At 39.0% G+C, this 21815-nt stretch overlaps 1 gene segment (V, D, J or C); it reads right to left on the reverse strand.

The window, feature by feature from the left end:
- LOC115301965 overlaps positions 1–21815 on the reverse strand; it is a 550585-nt gene that overhangs the window by 348133 nt on the left and 180637 nt on the right. The window contains 2 exon segments of the C gene segment in view: positions 12508–12789; positions 13043–13153. Of these exon segments, the coding sequence occupies positions 12508–12789; positions 13043–13106 (346 nt within the window).

Here is a 21815-nt window from a genome sequence, read left to right on the forward strand (position 1 = left end):
TTCTAATAAACAGCAGGGTCTCTGATAATTCACAGGGTATATTTAGATGAAAGGCAGTTGTTGAAATGTTCTTTCCTATTTCATCACAATTTGGTCAAAACAAATACCAAGACATCACCCCAATAACCTCATTTCTAAATTCACTGAGACCCTTCCCTCCTGAAAATATTGTTTGCTGCTCAGGGATTCATTGTTTAGTCCATTCACCCATTCTATAGACTTCTATTTTCATGTTTTCTTTTGTTTTATTTATTATTTTTTAAGTAGGCTTCATGCCCAGCACAGAGCCAGTGTGGGGCTTGAACTCATGACTCTGAGATCGAGACCTGAGCTGAGATCTAGAGTTGGACTCTTAATGGATGAGCTACCTAGGTGCCCTGTAGACTTCTGTTTTCTTTAAATTTCTGCACTAAGTATATTTCCAGAAAGTGACGACACAACACTGGGAACACGTTTTGTGCTGTACATGACTAAGATATATTCATCCATATATTTTGGGGTGAGTATTCCTACATAAATCGTGATGAGTCTTTCCCTTTAAGTTAAAAAAATTTCTACTTATTCTTTGCAAATACATTTTTCCTGATTTATTAAATAAATGGACATTGCAGAACATTTGGAAACTACAGAAAAGCACCAGGCAGAAAATATAAATCCCTTGCAATTTTATCTTCTACCCTAACATGTCGCCCTCCAAAACTTTTTTTTTTGGTGTCATATCATAGATTTGTTCAAAACAAAGTTACTTTTTTTTCTCATTTTGTAAAATTTTCTAAAGCATTATAGACTTTAAGCAATGGTGAGGGGGATGGCTAGATAGAACCTCAGCTTAACATTTATTTTTTAGTTTTTTAAATATTTTTAAATTTATTTTTGAGAGACAGAGAGAGACAGTGCAAGCAGGGAGGGTCAGAGAGAGAGGGAGACACAGAATTCAAAGACAGGCTCCAGGCTCTGAGCTGTCAGCACAGAACCCGATGTGAGACTCAAACGCACAAACCGTGAGATCATGACCTGCGCCGAAGTCCACACTTAATCGACTGAGCCACCCAGGCATCCCTAGCTTAACATTTAGAAAGATAGTGCCTCCTCCCCCAACTGTCCTAGCACACAATAATCTAATGTACTCAATTCTGGCATCGACCCCACCTCATCTAGGTGCATAGTTGCTAGAGAACCTCCTAACCATCCTGCCAAGTGTCCAAGACACCATTTGGCCTTGAGTTGTTCTAAAGGCGCTGCAGGGTGATGTATTCAAGCATGGCTGAGGGCTGAAAGGGTTCTTGCTGCAGAGAGAGAGAAGTGGCCACTTGCATGAAGTGTGAAAATTTACCTGGAACAGGATTTTTGGGCCATCAACTTTCTGGAGACTTACCTGGAGAGCGGGCTAGTGGATGGCAAAGGCCATGAACTAGCTTGGTATTTGGGCACTTAAACTGTGTTCTTAGCAACCGCTCCTTCTTGCCTCCTGCCCATTCTTAATTCCTTTCTTGCATCAGAAGCTTTGACATCGCATGCCCCCCTCCTCCTGGCTTCCCTTAAAAGTCTTCTTTATCCCTTCACATCAAAAGTCTCATCTTTTTTATTCATTTGTTCCTCCTAGAAGAGTCTCCATACTTCATTCAAGCAGAACTTTTATGCTTTAGGAACAGGAAATATGGAGTCTATTTCTTTTAGTTCTGAGGAACATGAGAGATCTACAATCCTTATCAAGCAAGGTAACTTGTCATGACCCAACCCATAATGGACTGAATGAGTGCAAAAAGAGGTAAAATGGTTAGGGTTTCAGATCAAGGGAAAATGAATTTTAAAGAGAATACAATTTTTTTAATATTATTCTGTAACTCATTTGTTTGTTGATTGAACAGTCAATTTTAAATGTATTTCCACATCATTATGTGAGGTTCTACTTCATTTTTTCTCCAATGACTGGATAGTGTTCAGTAGTATAGATATTTAATTATTTAATCATTTACGAGTGCTGAATACGTAGTTCCTAGTTTCTCTGTGTTCTATCATGTTTATTGTGAATTTTTAGTTGATAATTTTATTACATTTAGGGCTCTTCTAGTCTTTTTTTTTTTGTAATGATTTGTGACTGTAAGGGCAGGAAGCTTAGCACAACATTACTATTTAGTTTGGGATTCTTTTAATTCTTACATCTCTCTGGATACTTAGCTAGATGGGCTGCATGACTAATTTCCATTCTTCAGCCAGCTGCATCCTAAATTCTTAAATTTCAGGCTTCATTACAAACAAACTCCCCAATTCTAACATAACATAGCAGAGTAAGTTCATAGCAGACCTTAAAAGACTCTCATTTATATTCTAGTAATTGCATTGGGATGTTCACCAGGAGTATGTTTGTAATCAACGCTGATTCAGCTGTCACAAAAAAGAGAGAAGAAATGACCTGTACTTACCTGTTCATAATCCTTTACTTCCAAATGGATGACTACACAGGCTATTTGTATAAACAACCAAGTTTGAGAAATATTACCAAGCCAAAGATTAGGTTTTAAAAGCAGTCAGAAAATAAAAGACATTATTGACAAAAGAATGGCAAAAACACTGAGAGCAGGTCCCTCAAAATCAGCAGTAGAAACATGATATACCGGAAAATACCTTCAGAGTGCTGAGAGAAGATAGCTAGTAACCTGAATTGTAAGTAAACTATCTTTAAGGATGAAGTCGAAACTAAAGCTACAGACGTGTATCCCTGACAAACCTTCACTTCTAAAGGATGTACCTCCGCAAGGTGTACAATCATCTCAGAAGGAAGTCTGAGATGCGAGAAGGGATAGTGAACAAAGTAATTGGTAACACAGGGGTTATCTAAATAAATATTGGCAGTAAAAAGCCAATAGTAAAGTATCAATAATTTATCTTTTTAAAAAAATGTTTGTTCATTTTTGAGAAGCAGAGAAAGTGCAAGAAAGGATCTGAAGCAAGCTCTGTGCTGAGAGCAGAGAAGCCCGATTAGGGGCTCGAACTCAAACTGTGAGATCATGACCTGAGCCAAAGTCTGATGCTCAACTTACTAAGCCACCCAGCTGCCCCGATGACGTTATTTTTCAAGTCATTATCTAAAACATCAAGTAATGATAGCATCAGTAAAGTTTGATTCAAGTTATAGTATTTTAAAGTTTGAAAACTTTTCAGAAAGATGGTTAAGCTATTGATTAACTTTTGATTTTAAGTATGCATGGTAAATCTTCAAAAGTAAATACTAAAATATTATTTCTAAAAGGAGCATGAAACTTCCAAACCAATAGAAGGGGAAATGGAATAAGAAAAAATGAAAGAAAACAAAACAACAAAAAAGAAGACACAGATTGAATCACTTCCCTACATGCAAAAGGGGAGAAAGGAGAAAACATGAAGAATACATTAAGGAGCTCCTGGGTGGCTCAAGTCCTGCTTCAGCTCAGGTCATGATCTCATGCTCGTGAGTTCAATCCCTACATCAGGCTCTGTGCTGACAGCTCAGAGCCTGGAGCCTGCCTCGGATTCTCTCTCCCTCTCTCTGTCCCTCCCCCACTCGTGCTCTGTCTCTCTCTCTCTGTCTCTCTCTCTCTCTCAAAAATAAATAAACTTAAAAAAACATTAAAAATAATACATTAAGATGGTGGAATTAAGTCCTGATTCTGAAAAATTATGAAAAATGTGAATAGAACTAGTTTACCCATTAAAAAGTAGAGATTGTAAAGAGTGACACAAAGCCAGAATCCAGTCACATCTTTTTTCAAAAAAACCATCTTAAACATGAGAGTCAAGGAAGTCTGATGGAAAAATATGTGCAGGAAATTCCTAACTAAAAAACCCCAACAACTTATGAATCTATGTTAATAACTGAAAAAAAAGGAGACTTTAAGACAAGAAAATTTTTAGGGATAAAGAAAATCTTTAAACCATAATAAAAGTTTAATTAATTCCAGTATGGTGGAATGATTCTAAACTTCCATGGATTTATATTAAATACAAAAAACAAGATTGATAGAATGGTAGAAATTGAAACATTCACTCTTGTAGTGATATTTCAATATATCTCTATCAATTACTGACAGGCCAAGGAGGCAAAATGTTATTTATTACATAAAAGATCCAAACAGAGTTGACTTAATAGACTTACATAAAACTCTACACAAAAAAACGTGAGGATATTTCTTCTCAAGCACATGCAGATAATTAAAAAATAACCAAATATTAGACCATAATGTATATTTGCACAAATCTTAAAGAATCAGTATTATCAAGATATTATTCTTTAATAAACAATACTGCTACATATTTTAGATGGGATCATGTAATTCTGATTACGTAAAAAAATATGGTCATATTTATATATTTTATATATCCCAGAGATATATTTTGAATTGTTTATGGATGGAATGACTAACATTTAGAATTTTCTTTAAAATAATTCACTGGGTGAGGGTGAGAAAGGAGTATGGATAAGAAAAGATTGGTCACAGAGTGATAATTTATCATTGTTGAATTCAGATGATGAATACATATTTATGATATTATTCTTTCTTTTGTGCTTATTTGGAGATGTCCATAAGAAAACAATAATTTAAAAATACTATTGGGGTACCTGGGTGGCTTAGTCGGTGGAGGGACCAACTTTTGATTCCGTCTCAGGTCATGATCTCAGGGTTGGGGGATCGAGCCCTACATAAGGCTTCATGCAGAGTGTGGAACCTGCTTCAGATTCTCTCTCTCTTCCACTGCCCTTCCCCCACACTCACACACATGTTCTTTCTCTGAAATTAAAAAAATAATGAAAAGTCAAAATACCATCCACTGAGATGCTCTTGTCATTTTTCTCCTTTAATCTGCTAATGTTGGAATTATATGAATAGATTTTTCTAATGTTAAGCCTTCCACAAATTTCTAAGATAAATTCTAATTACTCATAGTATTTTATGTTACATATTCATTATTATTTTATATTGTCCACATTTCTAATTAAATTTTTTTAGTTATTTTCATAAATGAAATTTCTTTTTAATTTCCCTTTCTTAACTGTCTTCATTGGTTTATTTACATTTTATTTATTTTGCTTTATTTTATGCTTTCTAAAACTTAATTCCAGAAGTGCCTGGGTGGCTCAGTCAGTTAAAGGTCCCACATCAACTCAGGTCATGATCTCACAGTTCATGTGTTCAAGTCCTGCATCAGGCTCTGTGCTAAAAGGTCACAACCTGGAGGCTGCTTTGGATTTTGTGTTTCACTCTCTCTCTCTGCCTCTCCCCCACTTGCACTCTGTCTATCTCTCAAAAATAAAGAAAATTTTGAAAAAATATTTAAAAAATTTAATTCCAGTATTGTTAACAAACAATGTTATATTAATTTCAGCAACTATTTCACCCACCCCCTCCATCTGCCTCCCCTGTGGTAACCATCAGTTTTTTTCTCTATAGTTAAGAGTCTCTTTTTTGGCTTGTGTCTTTTTTATTTATTAATTTGTTTTATTTTTTAAATTCCACATATGAGAGAAATCATATGGTATTTGTCTTTCTCTGACTGACTTATTTAGCATTATACCCTACAGGTCCATCCATGGTTGCAAATGGCAACATATCATTCTTTTTTATGCCTGAGTAAATTTCCATTATGTGCAAATCCCTTGCCCATTTTAAAATGCGTATTTGCCTTTTAATGTTGAGTTGTAAGTTATTTTTTATATACTCTCAATACTATGTCCTTACCAGATATACGATTTGAAAATATAGTCTTCCATTTTGTGAGTTGTCTTTTCACTCTCATTACTGGAAAACTTTGTGGTCTTTGACAGAAGTCCTTAATATTGATAAATTCCAGTTTACTTTTTTCTTTGATTGCTGTGTTTTTGGAAATGGTTCCATAGTCCAGGATCGCCAAAATTTTGCCTGTATTTTCTTCTAAGACTTTATGGTTTTAGCTCTTACATTTTGATTTTTGACCACTTGAAATTTGTTTTAAGTTCATTTATTTATTTTGAGAGAGACAGAGAGAACATGAGTGGGGGAGAGGCAGAGAGAGAGGGAGAGAGAGAGAGAATCTGTGCCATTAGCACAGATCCAGAAGCGGGCCCTGAACCCATGAAACCATGAGACCATGACCTGAACCAAAATCAAGAGTCAGATGCTCAACTGAGCACCCAGGTGCCCTCCTTTGAGTTAATATTGGAATAGGTGTGGGGCACCTGGGTGGCTCAGTTGGTTAAACATCCTACTTTGGCTCAGGTCATGATCTCATGGCTCTGAGTTCGAGCCCTGCATCAGGCTCTGTGCTGACAGCTCAGAGCCTGGACCCTGCTTCAGATTCTGTGCTCTCTCTTCCCCTGCCCCTCCGCTGAATAAGTAAACATTAAAAAAAATTTTTTTTAATTGGAATAGGTGTATATTCTTTTGCATGTGGCTATCCAGTAGTCACAGTTTCTCTTTGGATGGTCTTAGCACTCTTGTTGAAAATCAATTGCTCACGGATGTCTGGGTGTACTCCTGAGCTCTCGATTCTGTTCCATTGATATCTATCCATTTTTAAAGAGAGACGTGTTAAATCTTCTGTGATCTTGTACTGATCGTTGCTCCTTACATACTGACAAAATAAGTAAATAAATCTCGATATATTAAAATGAAGTTGTGTTCATTAAGCAAAGAGCACAATCTTTGGAAGATAAAGCCTTGAATCCATGAGAGTTTGCAGTAATGGGACAGCTGGGGACATAAGCTGTGTGTATGAACATATTTCATGCCAAGAGGAGCAGCAGCTCAAGCAGCATAGCGACTGGGGTTCCAGCTGCAATTCTGAGTGCAGGCTGCAGGTGCTCAGGGAGCACTGTGCTTCCCCACTGCAGAAGTAGGTGCCTGCATGTTTAGTCTCAGAGGCTGAAATTTTCAAGAAGCCGTCCATTCTCGTTGCACCCAACTGAGCAGTCAGTTTTCCATTTCTGGTCACTTCACCAGCCTTATATGAGGCTATCAAGAGGACAAGGCCTTCCCCAGGACTCTGCTTGAACCATAGAAAGTTGTTGAGTATAGTCGAAGTGTTGCAGTTCATGGAGACATCCTCTCCTTCGCAAATGAACACAGACTGAGGACTCTGATTCATCTGCTCGCCATTCACCCCTGTGTAGAAAGACAAAAGAAGGTATTCAAAATCATTTTGAGATCACTTTTGTTGGAACCTTGGTGGACACTCTTCCTTAACTCCCAGCTCTACCACTGTGCTTTTTACCTTTCTTCCCTCCGTCTCTCATTTTTCTCCTTCTGCTTCTCTTTCCATAGACCTGACTAAAACATCCCCTCTTGCCTTCACAGAACTTCCACCTCTTTAAAATTCTTTATGTGAGATTCAGAAATCCCCAAGACTCACATGTCAGCTGCATCCATAAAAATATTAATGAACCTTCAAGGAGCATCCTTATCACAAGTCCTTCAGCCAAGAATTGTTTCCTAAGAGGGGTTTTGCTTCCAGAAACTCCTCTGAGCTTCGAGAAACACTATAAATACCACTGTGATGTTAAAATATCTGTTCTGTGTATCAGCCAATCTGATCTCTAACTGGAGGTTTCTCTGAGTTTGGAGCTGGTCTTGAAGGTTAAGTCTGAATGGAGATACCGCCCCCTTATGACTGGTCACTGGATTGCTGTCTTTCATGCCACTACTGGAGAGTTGTAAAGATAATTCTAGGTCTCCCATTCATTTGATGAACCCTTATGACTACCCACTACTGCTAGGGAAATACAGAGACATGAACAAGACAGACAGGAACTCTGGACCTGGGCACCTTATAACATCTCCCTGGAAAATCAGTGAGTTGGATTTACGATTAAACACGGTGAATCAAAGACGTATGTTTGTTTCTGAGCAGTCATTCTCAGAAACCACTGAAATGAGAGTAAACATTCTTTTAAAAGTCGTGAACTTCAAAGGACATATAGAACAGACAAGGGATGACAGCCATTAAGATGTTTTGGGAACCGAGAGTGAATAATAAGGGGTAACCGGTTTAGCCGACTGAGGAAAGTCGAACCCTAAGCGCCCACAGAGGGCCATGCCAGCAGAAATCCAGGTGCTCGGAAAGTCTCAAGAATGTGGGCACTTGATACTTCAGAAGATCAGAGTGAGGGGTGCAGGGTAAGGGGACCTTAAACAGAGTGTGTCAGGTACAAGGTACAGTTATACTCTTAGATCTCCCATCCTGACCGGAAAAGTCCACTCCTTCCCACCTGCTTTCATGGATGAAAAAAGCCTATTTTTTCTAAAGATATTGAATAAAGAGGCATACAAGAGTCAGGGATACAAACTCAGTTGAGAATGAAGTGAGGCAAATACATAAAAACAAAGGAACCAGAGCCGTCTCCTTTGTTTAGATCCCAGATCCATATCCCACTAAGTATGAATGAGCATCTGGGATCACTGGGCATTGGAAAATATTACCTTAACATGAAAGGCAGAGATGAGAACAAAAAGAAAAAAAGACCCTGACAGAGACAATGCAGAAAGGTTACTATTGTTTACTAACAGAGTAGGGTGAACATTCTGACTTTCTTAAAAGAAGCAAATAAAACTTTGAGTTTTCCATTTTTACGGAATGGAATTTTAGAGGTGAAGTTTTGTCTTTACGGGAAAAAAAATATCTGGCAACTTGGAGTTTCAAATGCCCAGGATCTGGGCTGAGCACCTGAGGAATGTCTGGTAGCTTCTGTCCTGGTTTATATAAATGAGCTTCCACCATGGACTGACCAGGCCGGCTAGCTTCTATCCCATTATGCTTCTTAGACCTCGGAAATCAGGGCTTCTTCCAGAGTCAATGCTTATTTTAGGTCTAGGTTTGCCAGAGAGTTACTCCTGTGTGTATATTTACCTTGTTTCTTCTCTATTCCTTTTCCTAAACCAAAAATAATGGCAACCTGACATTCTCTTTTTTCTCCCTTCTTTCCTTCCTTAATTCCTTCCTTCCTCTCTCTCTCTCTTTTCCCTCTTTTCTTCCTTCCTTCCTTTCTTTCTTTTTCTTTCTTTCCTTCTTCCTTTCTTTCTTTCTTTCTTTCTTTCTTTCTTTCTTTCTTTCTTCCTTCCTTCCTTCCTTCCTTCCTTCCTTCCTTCCTTCCTTCCTTTCTTCTCTCTGTACCCAAAGTGTGGCTTGAATTCACAACCCTGAGATCAGGAGTCACATGCCCTACCAACTGAGCCAGCCAGGTGCTCTTTCTTGCTTTTTTAAATGAGGCTGCAATATTTTATTAAAGTAATGCATCTTTTAAGAGAATAAAAGCAAACAGAATAAACAGAAACCAGGACATCTCCTTTTAGATAAAAACACATTTGCATTAATTTGATAATCGCTAATGAAATGTGGGAGGCATAAAGAGGACAGGTCAAGTTTATCGCTAGATCTACTGCCCCTGAGATCACCATGGTGGCCGTTGCAGTCTCCCCGATGATGAGCCCTGAAGACCTGCTGTCTCTGCCTTGAAATCACCCCCATTTTCTTGAGAATGCTGGCAGAGTATTTACGTCCCCTCTCAGAGAACAGGCCAGGTATGTGTATGAAGGGTGACAGTAAACACTGGGATCAACATGTCATACATTTCTGGATCATGAATTTAAAGTGTTTGGTTTGGTTTTTGTATATCAAAACAAACGAGGGCATATTACAGAACAGAATGTGACACGTGAGTTTTAAAGATAGAAATGAGATTTCAAAGAGATATCATATACATAGGAGACAACATTTCAAGGGCCTGTAAGAATACAGCCACCTGTATTCTGTATTCTTTCCTGGCTGTCAGTGGGAATTTGTAGAAAAAAATTTAAAAACATTGTGGTTAGTAAGAAGACTCATATATGTCTTAAGTGTGAAAACTATAACAACCATAGAAATACAGTTGCTATGTTTTCTAATTTAGTTGTTCAGATAATTTTCTAATTACAATTACTACGTGAGAAAGTCAAGGGTAGCAAATGGCTGTAGTGAGCTTACACAGAACAAAAACCATGCCAGAAAAGGATAGATTATTACTATTTAAAGCTGGAGAAGAAGAAAAAAACCCCAGCAGAGCAAAATGAAGTAAATATGAGAAGCCACCACTTTGAAGTGCAGGACACTGACACACAGGCTGCAAACATTGTCCCAGGGGAGAGATTTGAGACTCAAAAAAGGTCTAGCTCAGTCACCTGGTCGGGTCAGGAGCTGAGAACCCTGTTTCCATTGTTTTCTTATTTTTTTAAATTTAGATTCAAATTAGTTAACATACAGTGTAGTATTGGTTTCAAGAGTAGAATTTAGTGATTCATCACTTACATATAACACCCAGTGCTCATCCCAAGTGCTCTCCAAATACATCACCCATTTAGCCCATCCCCCCATCCATGTCCCCTCCATTAACCCTCAGTTGGTTCTCTGTATTTGAGAGTCTCTTATGCTTTGCTTTCCTCTGTTTTTGCCTTATTTTTCCTTCCTGTCTCCTATGTTCATCTGTTTTATTTCTTAAATTCCACATAGGAGTGAAATCATATACTGGTCTTTCTCTGCCTAACTTATTTCACTTAGGTTAATACACATTCAGGCAAGGATTTCTGGTTTCTCAAGGCCAGGTGATTAACTCTTTCTGACAGTTGAGGTCCATAAGAGAACTATCCATGAAATTGAATAATGCATGATATACATAGTATGTCTTATGTAATATTAATAGATACGTTGTACATGCCTAATAACTCATGGGGACTGTCAACGTTCCATCCACGTTGTTGCCAATGGCAAGACTTCCTTGGCTCCCACTGGCTGTCAGTGGGCTGTGACTGAGAAAATTTGTTCAGGGGCACCTGCCGAAAGGAAGCAGGCACGGTGAGGGTTCGCCACGTGATAGGTGAGTGGCCTCTATGTCTCTGAGTGGCTGTGGCCTCCAATGTGTTTCCCTAGAATTCAAGTTCTCAAAAGAATTCATTGATGGGAATTTCTTCTCTCACTCACAGATAATAATATCTGTTGTTCTATTTTTATTATATTAAATCTAAACGGCCATGGTTCTTTCAATGTTGTGTATTACACACATCTATCACAATGACTGTACATAGATGATGTCTGTCTTAGATAAGAGATGCTACAAATTACTGTGTGTAGTGTCAAGCAATAGAATTGTTGTTCTTTCCCTTTTTTGATTATATTATCCTTCTAAGCAAATTTGAATAATAATGTATTTTTTAAAAAAATGTCTGCAGTGTGGTGCCTGCACCCGTGCCGACAGGTTCTACCCCACACATGGGCAGATGGCCCACACTACGGTTTAGCAGTGTGGGAAACAGCATTTGACACAAAATCTCCTTTCTCTCCAACAGTCACCCTACGTGAAAGGGCACCATTTGAGGTGACTTCCTTTGAATCTTTTTCAACATTCCCTTTTCAAATACAGGCAATCCAGGGAGAGCTAATCTAGAATGGTGCATCAAGATGTTAAATACAAACCAACTCCATTTTGGGGACTGAGCTTGGAAACGGATATGGAATCAACAAAGTGGGAGAAGATTTGGGAAAGCAATTTGGTGACTGGAAACATCAGGCTTTGGATGGACAAAAGGGTGTTAAAAGGTCACCAAGTACCATGAGGAGTGGGAGGAAAAGTGGGAGTGGCCAACAGGCGGGAGGTAAATAAAGGTGTGGGGATGGGAAAAACTAAGGACAAAATCTTTGCATCCTCCATCTGGCCCTAAGTGCACATCTTTTATCAAGGACAACCGATAAGACAAGTGGGGGAAATGTCTCCAAGATGAGCTCTGTGCAAGGATGAAATAGAATTTGTTTCTTTTTTAAGCTACGTCAGAGGTGGGGGCCAACTGGGTGTGGCCGCAGCCAGTGGGCAGTAAGGACAGGTGAGGTCATATTGTTGGAGAAGTGACAGGCAGTCTGAGAACTGTATTAGATCTCTCTCTCTCTCCCTCATTTATCTATCCATCTATTTGTCTATCTTTATATTTAATATAAACATAGGAAAAAATATTGCCCCTCATTCCTCCCAGTTTGACAATATTGCTGCCCAATACTCATGATATAATCCTAAAAGGCCACAGGAATCTACTAAATGACTCAGAATATCTTTCTGTTAATCAGCTGAGTGAGTAGCAGAAGAGAGTTTCCGTGGGACAATAAAGACACAAGATTTATGCCCAGTTATTACAAAAATCACTGAAATCCATGCTATTCTTCTTCCAGTCTGATATGCTACCTACTAAAAAGTAAGAATTACCTAGACAGAAAACCAAATGAAATTAAAGACTAAAGGTCGAGCTTCCCCTACTCCCACTCCAGAACCTTTTTCTTCTTGTGTGTAGTGTTTTTGTTTTGTTTTTTGTTTGTTTGATTTTCTGTTTTTCTTTGTTTTGCAATGAGATGACAGCATCTTCCTAAAGCTCCTCATCTTGGGGAGTGTGCAGTCGCCCCTCCAGAGCCCCGTGTCAGCAGAGCCTCTGTGGCCCAGCTGCATGTTTGGGGACAGCCTGCCTAGGTCTGGAGATCACAGTGCACCTGCTGCACAGAGGTAGGTGCCCGAGTGGCTGGGCTGGGAGGCTGTGATATGCAGGGAGCTTTGCTGCATTTTCTCATCCATCTTAGCAGTGATTTTTTCATGACTCTTTTCTTCCCCCTTTTTCTGTAACACCATCAAGAAGCTTAGACCTTCACCGTTCTTTTGCCTGTACCAGTGCAGGGCATATAAAGTCTTCGATGAACTGCAGTTTACAGTGAAATCTTCTCCTTCCTGGATGGTCAGGGACAGTGGACTCTGCTCCAGTTTTTGGCTACTGACCCCTGTTCAAAAAGGCAACGTAAAAAAAAAACACGGGAGACCGCATAAGATCCTCATGCCTGCAGTGGGGACGGTTTGTCTTGGCCCGCTCTTCACTCCCCCCCCCGCGGCACAACGTTATCACATCAACAAAGAATATTTTCTACACATGTATCTGGCTCAAAAGGGCCTCCCCAGGACAGGAAGGGGACTCGCTTCCTGCCCTTAGGGAGCCGTCACCATCCCCAGCCTCTCCTAGACAAACTGCATACTTACAGGCCACCTGCAACTCTAATATTCCTAGGAGTACTCGCAGGAGAGTCTCCATCCTTTGGCTCATCAGAAAATACAGCCGGATCAGGTGTTACTGTACGAGCTTTTGCAGCACAGGGTACTTAGCTCAGGGGTCTCTCCTGGGTGGGAGGAGACTGCGCCGGAGGCCAGACTTGTTTTCCTCTTCTTCCAGCAGCTGCACAAACCTGAACTCAACCACTTTTTAAACACTGCCACCTTTTGGCCAGACTGAGAAATATTGAATAATGGAGGACTTCCAAAATTAATTTATATATATGAGGTGCAATTATTTATTACAACAGGTATGGTATTTATTATTAGATACAGAAAATATCCTGTTACCTTTGCATGCTTGGAACGGTTTCGCCTTGTAATAAAAAGAAAGTGAAAAATTCTGTTCTCTCTGATACTAACTAATTGGTTTTCAACATTTCGTTCTGCCAGCTCTTGATTTCAACCTTTTAAAAAACTGCTTTATTGAGGCATACTTGACATAATACACTGCATATATTTAAAATGTACAATTTGGTCATTTCTGACATGGGCATACAAATGTGAAATCATAAGTCGCTGGGTTCTCTAACTCTTGGATCATGCCTTTGTTTCCCCTATTTTTTTCAGCTTCATTATTTTCCATAATTTTATCTTCTAAAACACTGATTCTGTGCTCTGCTTCATCCATCCAAATGTGAAATCATCCTCGCAATCAGTATACTGAGCATATGCACCCCCCCAGGACCCGCGTGCGGCCCTACTCATCTTGCTCCTTTATGACCCCTCTTGTATACTTTGCTGGTACATCCCTCCACCGGCTACTCAGCCCCAGGCAATCAGTGGTCTGCCTTCTCTTCCTGTAGATGAGTTTGCATTTTCTAGAATCTTATGTAAATAGAATCATAGAGTGTATACTCTTTCATCTGGTGTCTTTTGGCATATTTATTTTGAGATTCATCCACATTGTGATTAATTCATTTTCATTGTTGACCGGTATTCCATTCCTTTCTTCTTCTTTCTTTTAGTTGAAGTATAATTAATATACAGTGTTATATTAGTTTCAAGTGTACTGGTACCATTTCATTTCATTTTGAAAACCTTCCTTTAGTATTTCTTGTTAAGCAGATCCCTGTGAAAAATGGATTTTCTCAATCTGAGTTTATGTGGGAATGGCTTTATTTTACCTTCTGAGGAGAACATGTTCCTGAACAGCTTCTAGTGTAGGCAAGGAAACAAAAACGTGTCCTGAGAGTGAAGAACAGCACAGGCACAAGCGCGCACGGACATCATGGCTGACTGCTGCGGAGGCCTGAGGTTCCCATCCCAGAGCTCACCCGACTGGAAAGAGTTTGAACAGTGGAGCGTGTGGTAGGGCTGCTGGAACAAAGGACCACAAACCGCGCAGCTCCAAAACCAGAAATAAATTGTTTCACTGTCCTGCAGCCTAGAAGTCCAAAGTCAAGATGTCAGTGGATTATTTCCTTCTGAGGGACGTGAGGGAAGGATCTGTCCCAGGCCTTTCTTCTGGGCTTGGAGACTCAATTACTCTGATCTCTGCCTTCATGTTTGCAAGGCATTCGCCTTTTGCGTGTTTCTGTCTGCAAATTTTTCTCGAAGGATAGAAGTCATTTTAAGTTAGGGCCTACCATAATGATCTGATTTTAACTTGATCATCTCCGGAAAGACCCTATTTCCAAATAAAGTCATATTCTGAAGTACTGGAGGTTAGGACTGCAAGGTGTGTGTGTGTGTGTGTGTGTGTGTGTGTGTGTGAGAGAGAGAGAGAGTGTGTGTCTCATGTATGTGTTGGGAGGATGGCATAATTCAACCCATAACAAACGGTAAGTTTTTTTTTAATCAGTGAGTCTGTTACTGTTCGATTTTTAAATTCAACTTACATGGCATCGCTTCTATACGGGTAAAGTGCAGAATTGTGGAGTCTATCATTTTGACCAAGAGTCCTGTCTCCCCTTGTCAGATATCTAAACCTAGCAGAGCTCACATGTTCCTCCCTCAGACTGATTAAAAGAATGTCCTTGATTAGAAGAAAATGTAAGAATTTCAATTTATCAACTCGAAATAGGTAAAGTCCTCCTAGAAGACTTAGATTTGACAATATAAAAATTAAAATATCCCCGATAATCATTGAATAAGCAAACAAAAGATGTAATATATTTGGAGAAAGTATGTGCAATATATAAAACAGGGAACATAATGTTCATGTTAGTAAAAGAATTTTTACAAATAAACAAGAAAAAGATAATGTACAAAAGTGCAAACACACAAGCTAAGTTGTTCAACTGCCCTAAGTTGTTCAATTATCGCGAAAATACAAATGAAACCAACAAAATGCTTTCAAACTGTCTAAAATCTAAAAGAGATAGATAATAGTGTTGACCAAAATGCAGGGAACTAGGTTTCTCCTATGCTGTTATTTGCAGTGGAGACCGGTAGAACCATTTTGAAAGGCAACTTTTCAATATCTGTAAGAATATAAAATAGGTGTATCTTTTGATTGGCAGTTTCACTTCTAAGAATTCATCCACATATAAATGTATATGTATATAAATCATATGTATGTATGTTTGTTGATTTATGATTCTGTTATAACTAGGAGAAGTAAAAATTTTACATGTTATTAGTCAGCGTGCAAGTTAATTAAATTTTTGTAGAATCATACTAGAAAGTCTGTGTGTGCACATGGGGTCTATGAGCACATCTCAAAAATACGTTTTTAAATTAAAAAAAACCCAAGCTGCAGAAAAATACACATGATATGATCCAGTTTATGTAAGGAGATTGGGTATTTACATGAACATGCTTATAAGTGAAAAGCAATATGATTGTCGAGTTGAGACACACTCCAAAATGTCAATATAGGTTATAGGAGCTGAGAAGGGAATGAAGTGGAGGTTGAGCATTCAGGCTTTAATACTTGTATAATATGTCAAGTCTTTTGCAATGAGAAAATATGTGTGTGTGTGTGTTTTGTGTAATAATACAATTTTAACATAAAACCTAAAACTGAAATATCCACACATTTGTCCTTTATTTACCCCTGCCCCCAAATTGTCTGTATTCCAGGGATGTGGTGCTACAGATAAGCAACAAAGTCCAATTTTTTTCTCAAGAGCAAATGAATTTGTTTCTGAGATTCATTCCCATTTTTGAGAAGTTGGAAGGACTAATTGATGCAATACCCAGAGGTTGAGTGCCTCCTCCGATCTGAGGGAAGAAAGTCTATGAGACAACCCAATGGTGGTTCACATGTGTTTCGGGGAGATTTATATAGAAAACAACGTCTGATTAAGACAAAGCTGTGGCAGCACCGGGTGTTATATGTAAGTGACGAATCACCAAATTTTACTTCTGAGACGGTTGCACTATATGTTAACCAACTTGAAATTAAATTTAAAAAATAAATAAAATATATTAAATTACAAAAAAATAAGAAACAGCTATGGCAAATTCTCATTTCCTTTTCCCTTGATTGCAGGTTTACAATTGTGTCTCTTAGTTTCCTTGCAAGGATTTTGGTCCTTCCCTTTGGTAACAAAGCCTTTCTGCTGCATCCTCTTTGTTCCTCTTATTCTTTCCTCCTTGTCTTCCTCACTGTCTTCGCTTTACTTCTTCCCCTTTTCTCCTCTACTCCTCCTCGGCGGGGCTCCTGCTCATTCTTGTGCAGTGGCCTCACGAGATGACAGCTGCGGCCTCCCATCCCCCGCCAGGCAGATCGTGTACAGGTGTGGCCCCATCTGTGCCAGTGTGCGTCTCTGGCGATGCAGTAGTAGACAGCGGCATCTCTCAGGGTAACCCGGGCCAGGGTCAAGGTGCTGGACTTTCTGTCATTTGCGATGGTCAGAGAAACCATTCCATTAGTCACATTGTCTTTTAGACCATGAATCATATACTCTGGGCCCTGGTGGGGAGTCTGTCGATACCAATGTATGTACTCGCTCCCACTGATTGTGGAGTGGTTACAGGGCAGGTGTACCGGCTCCTCTTCATTACTCTCCATTGCTTTTGGCTGTGTGGTCTTAGCATCGCTCATAACACCTGAGGGGTTGAGAAACAATAGATTAGCTCTGGGTGGTCAAATGTGGGTACCTCTACGGTCAGGTTCACAAGCACTCCCAGAACTCCACTCTTTGGCCTTGTTCCCAAACCTGAGCATTTTTGTGTGTGTTACGCAAGACAAGAGAAATATTACTGGCATGTATTATTGAGCTCTCCAGAGCCACAAGGCCAAAGATAAATTTCTGTGTTCCATGATGCTTGGGCTCAAGGAACTAAAAACTCCTTATATCCCAAGAGCTGTAGGACTCAAAGGCTCTTCTGTAAATAGTAGGTATGGTCAGCTCCTCACAATGATACTCAGAAACACTCTCTAGAGAAACATAGATGAACAGAAATGTATAAATGCAAAATTTGTCAGCCATTTAATAAGAATAGTGGGAAAAGTAGAAGAAGCAGATGCCTGTCTTTTCTCTCTAGCTGAGAAAGTTCTCTTTATTAGACCCAGATCACTTACCTAAAGTTAGGAGAATAGTTATTCCCGTCAGTGATCTCATAGTTCAAGTGCAAACTCAGGTCCCAGGTCTCAGAGCTGAGGATCTGATCTTAACTACACTGGGGGAGGTCCCAGCCACAATGTAGCAGCCACTCGCACAGCCCTCTGCCAGGCAGCTATAAATTTGGGTGTTTCCAAGCCAAGCATCAGCTGAACATGGAGCAGTCTCTGGTTGGGTCTATTCCCACCTCTAGGATTGAACACAAAATTTAAAAAGATAGCAAAGATATTTTCCCAACATCTAGCCCTACACTGAGGGCCTACACTGAGATCCTTTTCAAGGCTCAAACTCAAATTGGGTATGTCTGAGTGAGTCTGAATGAGCAAAATCATCCCCAAAGCGATTACCTAACTCTCATTTGTGGCACAAGGCAAAACCCACCACTAATTGGTGACTTGATGCTCCACTGAGCTGGTATGAAATGTCTTTTAATCCAAGAAACCTATATTGAGCCCAGGACTCTATAAGGAAGAAGCGAATTCCCATCTGTATTCTCAGCCAGAGAAAATACATCTCAGGAGCAGTAATAGACAATTTAACTTCAAAAGTTAGAAACTTCTTTCTGGTAAAAAAAAAAAAATAACCATAAGCTGAGTTAAAAACCCAATGACATTGGAATAAAATATTTGTAACTTTATGACAAAAATAACTTCAGAGATATATGATACTACTGCGCTCGTTCTAACAGTAAAAGGCAAAACTGGAATCCAGTGTAAAAGCCAAGGTGAAAAAAAGAAAAGCCAAGGGGCCTGGAATTCAGGTCTTTCCTATTGGCTCTTGGAATGATATGTTAAGCTTCTTCCAGATAGACGTTGGATGCTTCTGGTGTTGATACACACACTAATGACTTGAATGGTATTTATTCCTACCCCACCTGAGCCCATCTTTAACACATATTTTCTCTATTCTCATGCCCAGTGGTGGCACGCATTGACGCCATGAATAAAGAAGGAAGGAATGAGAAGAGATTATTTGAAATGAAGCCATTTAACAAGAGGTGGACATAAACATAAAAGAATTTCTCTGTTTATTCTAAAAGAAATGGTAGTTTTAAAGAAATGGGACAGAATAACATTAAAATTATTCCTCCTTCTCTGCTATAATAACTAAGCTTATGACTTTAATAGAGGAACCAATATTTGACCACTAAAAATTAAACTATTAATCACCTCTTTTCTTCCTATGAGAGGTCAGCTCTTTGCATTGCATTGGGGAAGAAGTTTACCTATGTCCTTGAAGCTGCGCACACATTTCATGTGAGACTATGAACTAATCTGGAAAAAGGGAAGGAAAATAAAATTTTTGCACAGCTCTGCACACCTCAGGAGCTTTGGTTTGCAGGTGTGACAGCTCCCTCTTGTGGCCATGTATATGAATTTCTTCACTTAGAACTACGAACCAAGTCTGTCTGTCAAGGTTTGTGTTTTAGGGCTGACGATAAATACCTTGTATATGCTACCTCCCTCTAGTGGAAGGCTTAGTGAAGACTTTCCTATCACAATACTCTGAGATGAAAAACTGAGTTATTTTCAGTCACTCAGGGATTTTAAAACTATTTCTGTTCTATTGTTTCTCCCAGAAGTAATTGTAAAACTCACTCTCAACCAAATTCCTTTCACATTCCTTAATACTTTGTTCTTCCTGTATTTGAAAGTAGTTCCCAAAGCCCACATTGTTTGTTGTGTAGCATACTGGTGGAGAGGGGGCAGAAAAAGGAAATTTTAGCAAAGAATGCATTGTTTCAGGCAAGTCACCTTCCTAAGGGAACAGAGAGGATCTGTCTGCCAGGTTATCTCACTAGTGCTGACCAGGTAATTCCATGTTGACTGGGAGGTTGGAACTCTAGTGAGGTTAGGGATTAAGTCTTGGTTTACTGATGTGGAGTTTAGCACAAGTGACTCCACTTTGAGCCTCCTGTTTCCTTTTTAGCAAATCTAACTGTTTAGGGACAACTTGAGAAGCACTTGGTGGTTTATTTTAACCCACATAATACATGGCAATCTCAGGGGACAGTGCTGTTTTATACACTGAGTTCAATTATGAGAACATTTTTCCATTAGAAAGGAAGTTTACATTAGGTCTCAACTGGTCTATCACGGTGCCTGCCTTCTTCTTGTCGGTGGTTCACGGGTTTTTTCTAAGCCTCTGAGCAGGTGGCCGCCTTTGTGGAGCTCCAAGGTTTTTGTTCATCTTCCACTATTATTTTTATTACCGTGGGACTACCAAGAACACAGAAGTACACCGCTGAGTCTGCCAGTTGTACGAAGGAGATGCTGAGAGTGATGGATTTTGCTTCCTTTTGAAAGTTCATGGAGAGATGACCTTGTTTTGCACTTGGCTTGCTTGCATCCTGATAAATGAGGAAATGCATCCCTCCACCGGGAGGCTGTTTGTACCAATACAAAGTATAATAATTACTCCAACTGGTTTCATACTGGCACTCCATGGTGGCAGTTTTTCCTTCCTGAATTATTACTGTAGTCTGGTTTTGGATCACTTTCTCAGCCATGCCGGATCCTATGGAAAAAGAAACAAAGGTTGGTTCTCTGAGATGTCTCAGATGGGTCATGAGAACTGGATTAACTTAAGACATGAGGAGAAAGAAAAGAATCACATAGTATTTCATTTCACCATCATCTCTCTTCCTTCTTAATACCCCTGTCCATTACAGCTTGCAGAGTCCCAACCTTGACCTTAAAGGGGCAGCTGAGGCCCCATGTTTAGGGTCACACTTACTGAAGCCAAAGGAGGCCAGGAATGCCCACAGCAGGCCAAGGCAGAGCATAATAGAAATGCTTCTTCTGGTTGAAATTTTTCTTGGTCTCACTCCAGTCCAGAGACCAGCCCTTATCTGAGTCTCTGAGTGCAGCGTTCCTGGGGCTATCAGATGTTTCTGCCCCAAACAGGAAGTAAGGTTCACAAGTGCTGAATGCAGAGACTGAAAATCTTTCCCACCACAAACCGCTGTTTTGCCTTGATGTTCTTCTGTAGCAATACACTTGAAAAACGGCTCTTCTACCCAGCAAGGTACAAAAATGAGGTTTAATTACCTTTTTTTACTGAATTCTCACTTAATAATATTGTGATTAGAAACTATATTCTGAACGATTTAAATCCTTTGCGATTGATTAAATCTTGCCTTAAGACCCAGAATATAGTCAACTTTGATCAATATTCTGCAGATCTTTGCAAATATATATTCTGTTGTTTGAGGTTAAAGTATTCTAAGACATGTAAAGTAGGTAGAGAATACTAATTGCATTGGTCATGTTTTCTCTACGTTTCTACTGAGACATGTGTGTTAATGCCTGCCACTGTGGTTGTATATTTGTTTATTGATTTTTTAAACCAACAAATTTTACTGGTTTAATTCTACTGATTTACGTTTGATATATTTCGAAGTCATGCTATTAGGTGCATATAAAAATAGAATTGTTCTATCTTCTTGGTAGATTGTGCACTTAATCATTTTGAAAGGTCGTTCTGTATCTCTCTAATCCCTGGTTTAATGCCTACTTTATCTGATATTAGTATAGGTACTTGGCTTTCTTTTGGTTAGGGACCCCACTGTCTTGTTATCCATATGCAACAGAATGAAACTGTTATCTCTACCTCCCACTGTATTAAAACATGAACTTGAAATGGACCAATGACCTCAACGTGAAAACTAAAATCATAAAACTCTTAGAAGAAAACATGGATGTAAATCTTTGTGACCTTGAATCGGGCAATGATTTTAAAATACGACATCAAAACACAAGTAAGTAAATAAAAAATAGATAAATTAGACTTCAACAAAATTAAAAGCTCTTCTACTTCAAAAGATACTATCAAGAAAGAGAACCCCCAGAATGGGAGAAACTATTTGGAAACCAAATATCTGTTAAGGGTTGAGTATCTGGAATATAAAAAGGACTCTTACAACGTAAGGATAAAAATACAAATAACCCAAGGAAATTTTTAATTTTAATAGGGTTTTCCTAGGCTGCTAGGGATGGTGGGGATAAAGGTGACAGGGAATGTTACTTTCTCAAATATACTATATATATTTTCACTATATTTCCTTTTATATAATTTTTATTTTCTACCTAGTGTTTTTATTTCCTATTTAAAAATCCATAGGTAATTTGTATTACAAATATTTTCACTACTCTTAGCTTTCCTTTATAAATATTAATTACTTTTTTTTT

Source organism: Suricata suricatta, chromosome 9 (assembly GCF_006229205.1).
Source record: "Suricata suricatta isolate VVHF042 chromosome 9, meerkat_22Aug2017_6uvM2_HiC, whole genome shotgun sequence".
NCBI lineage: Eukaryota > Metazoa > Chordata > Mammalia > Carnivora > Herpestidae > Suricata > Suricata suricatta.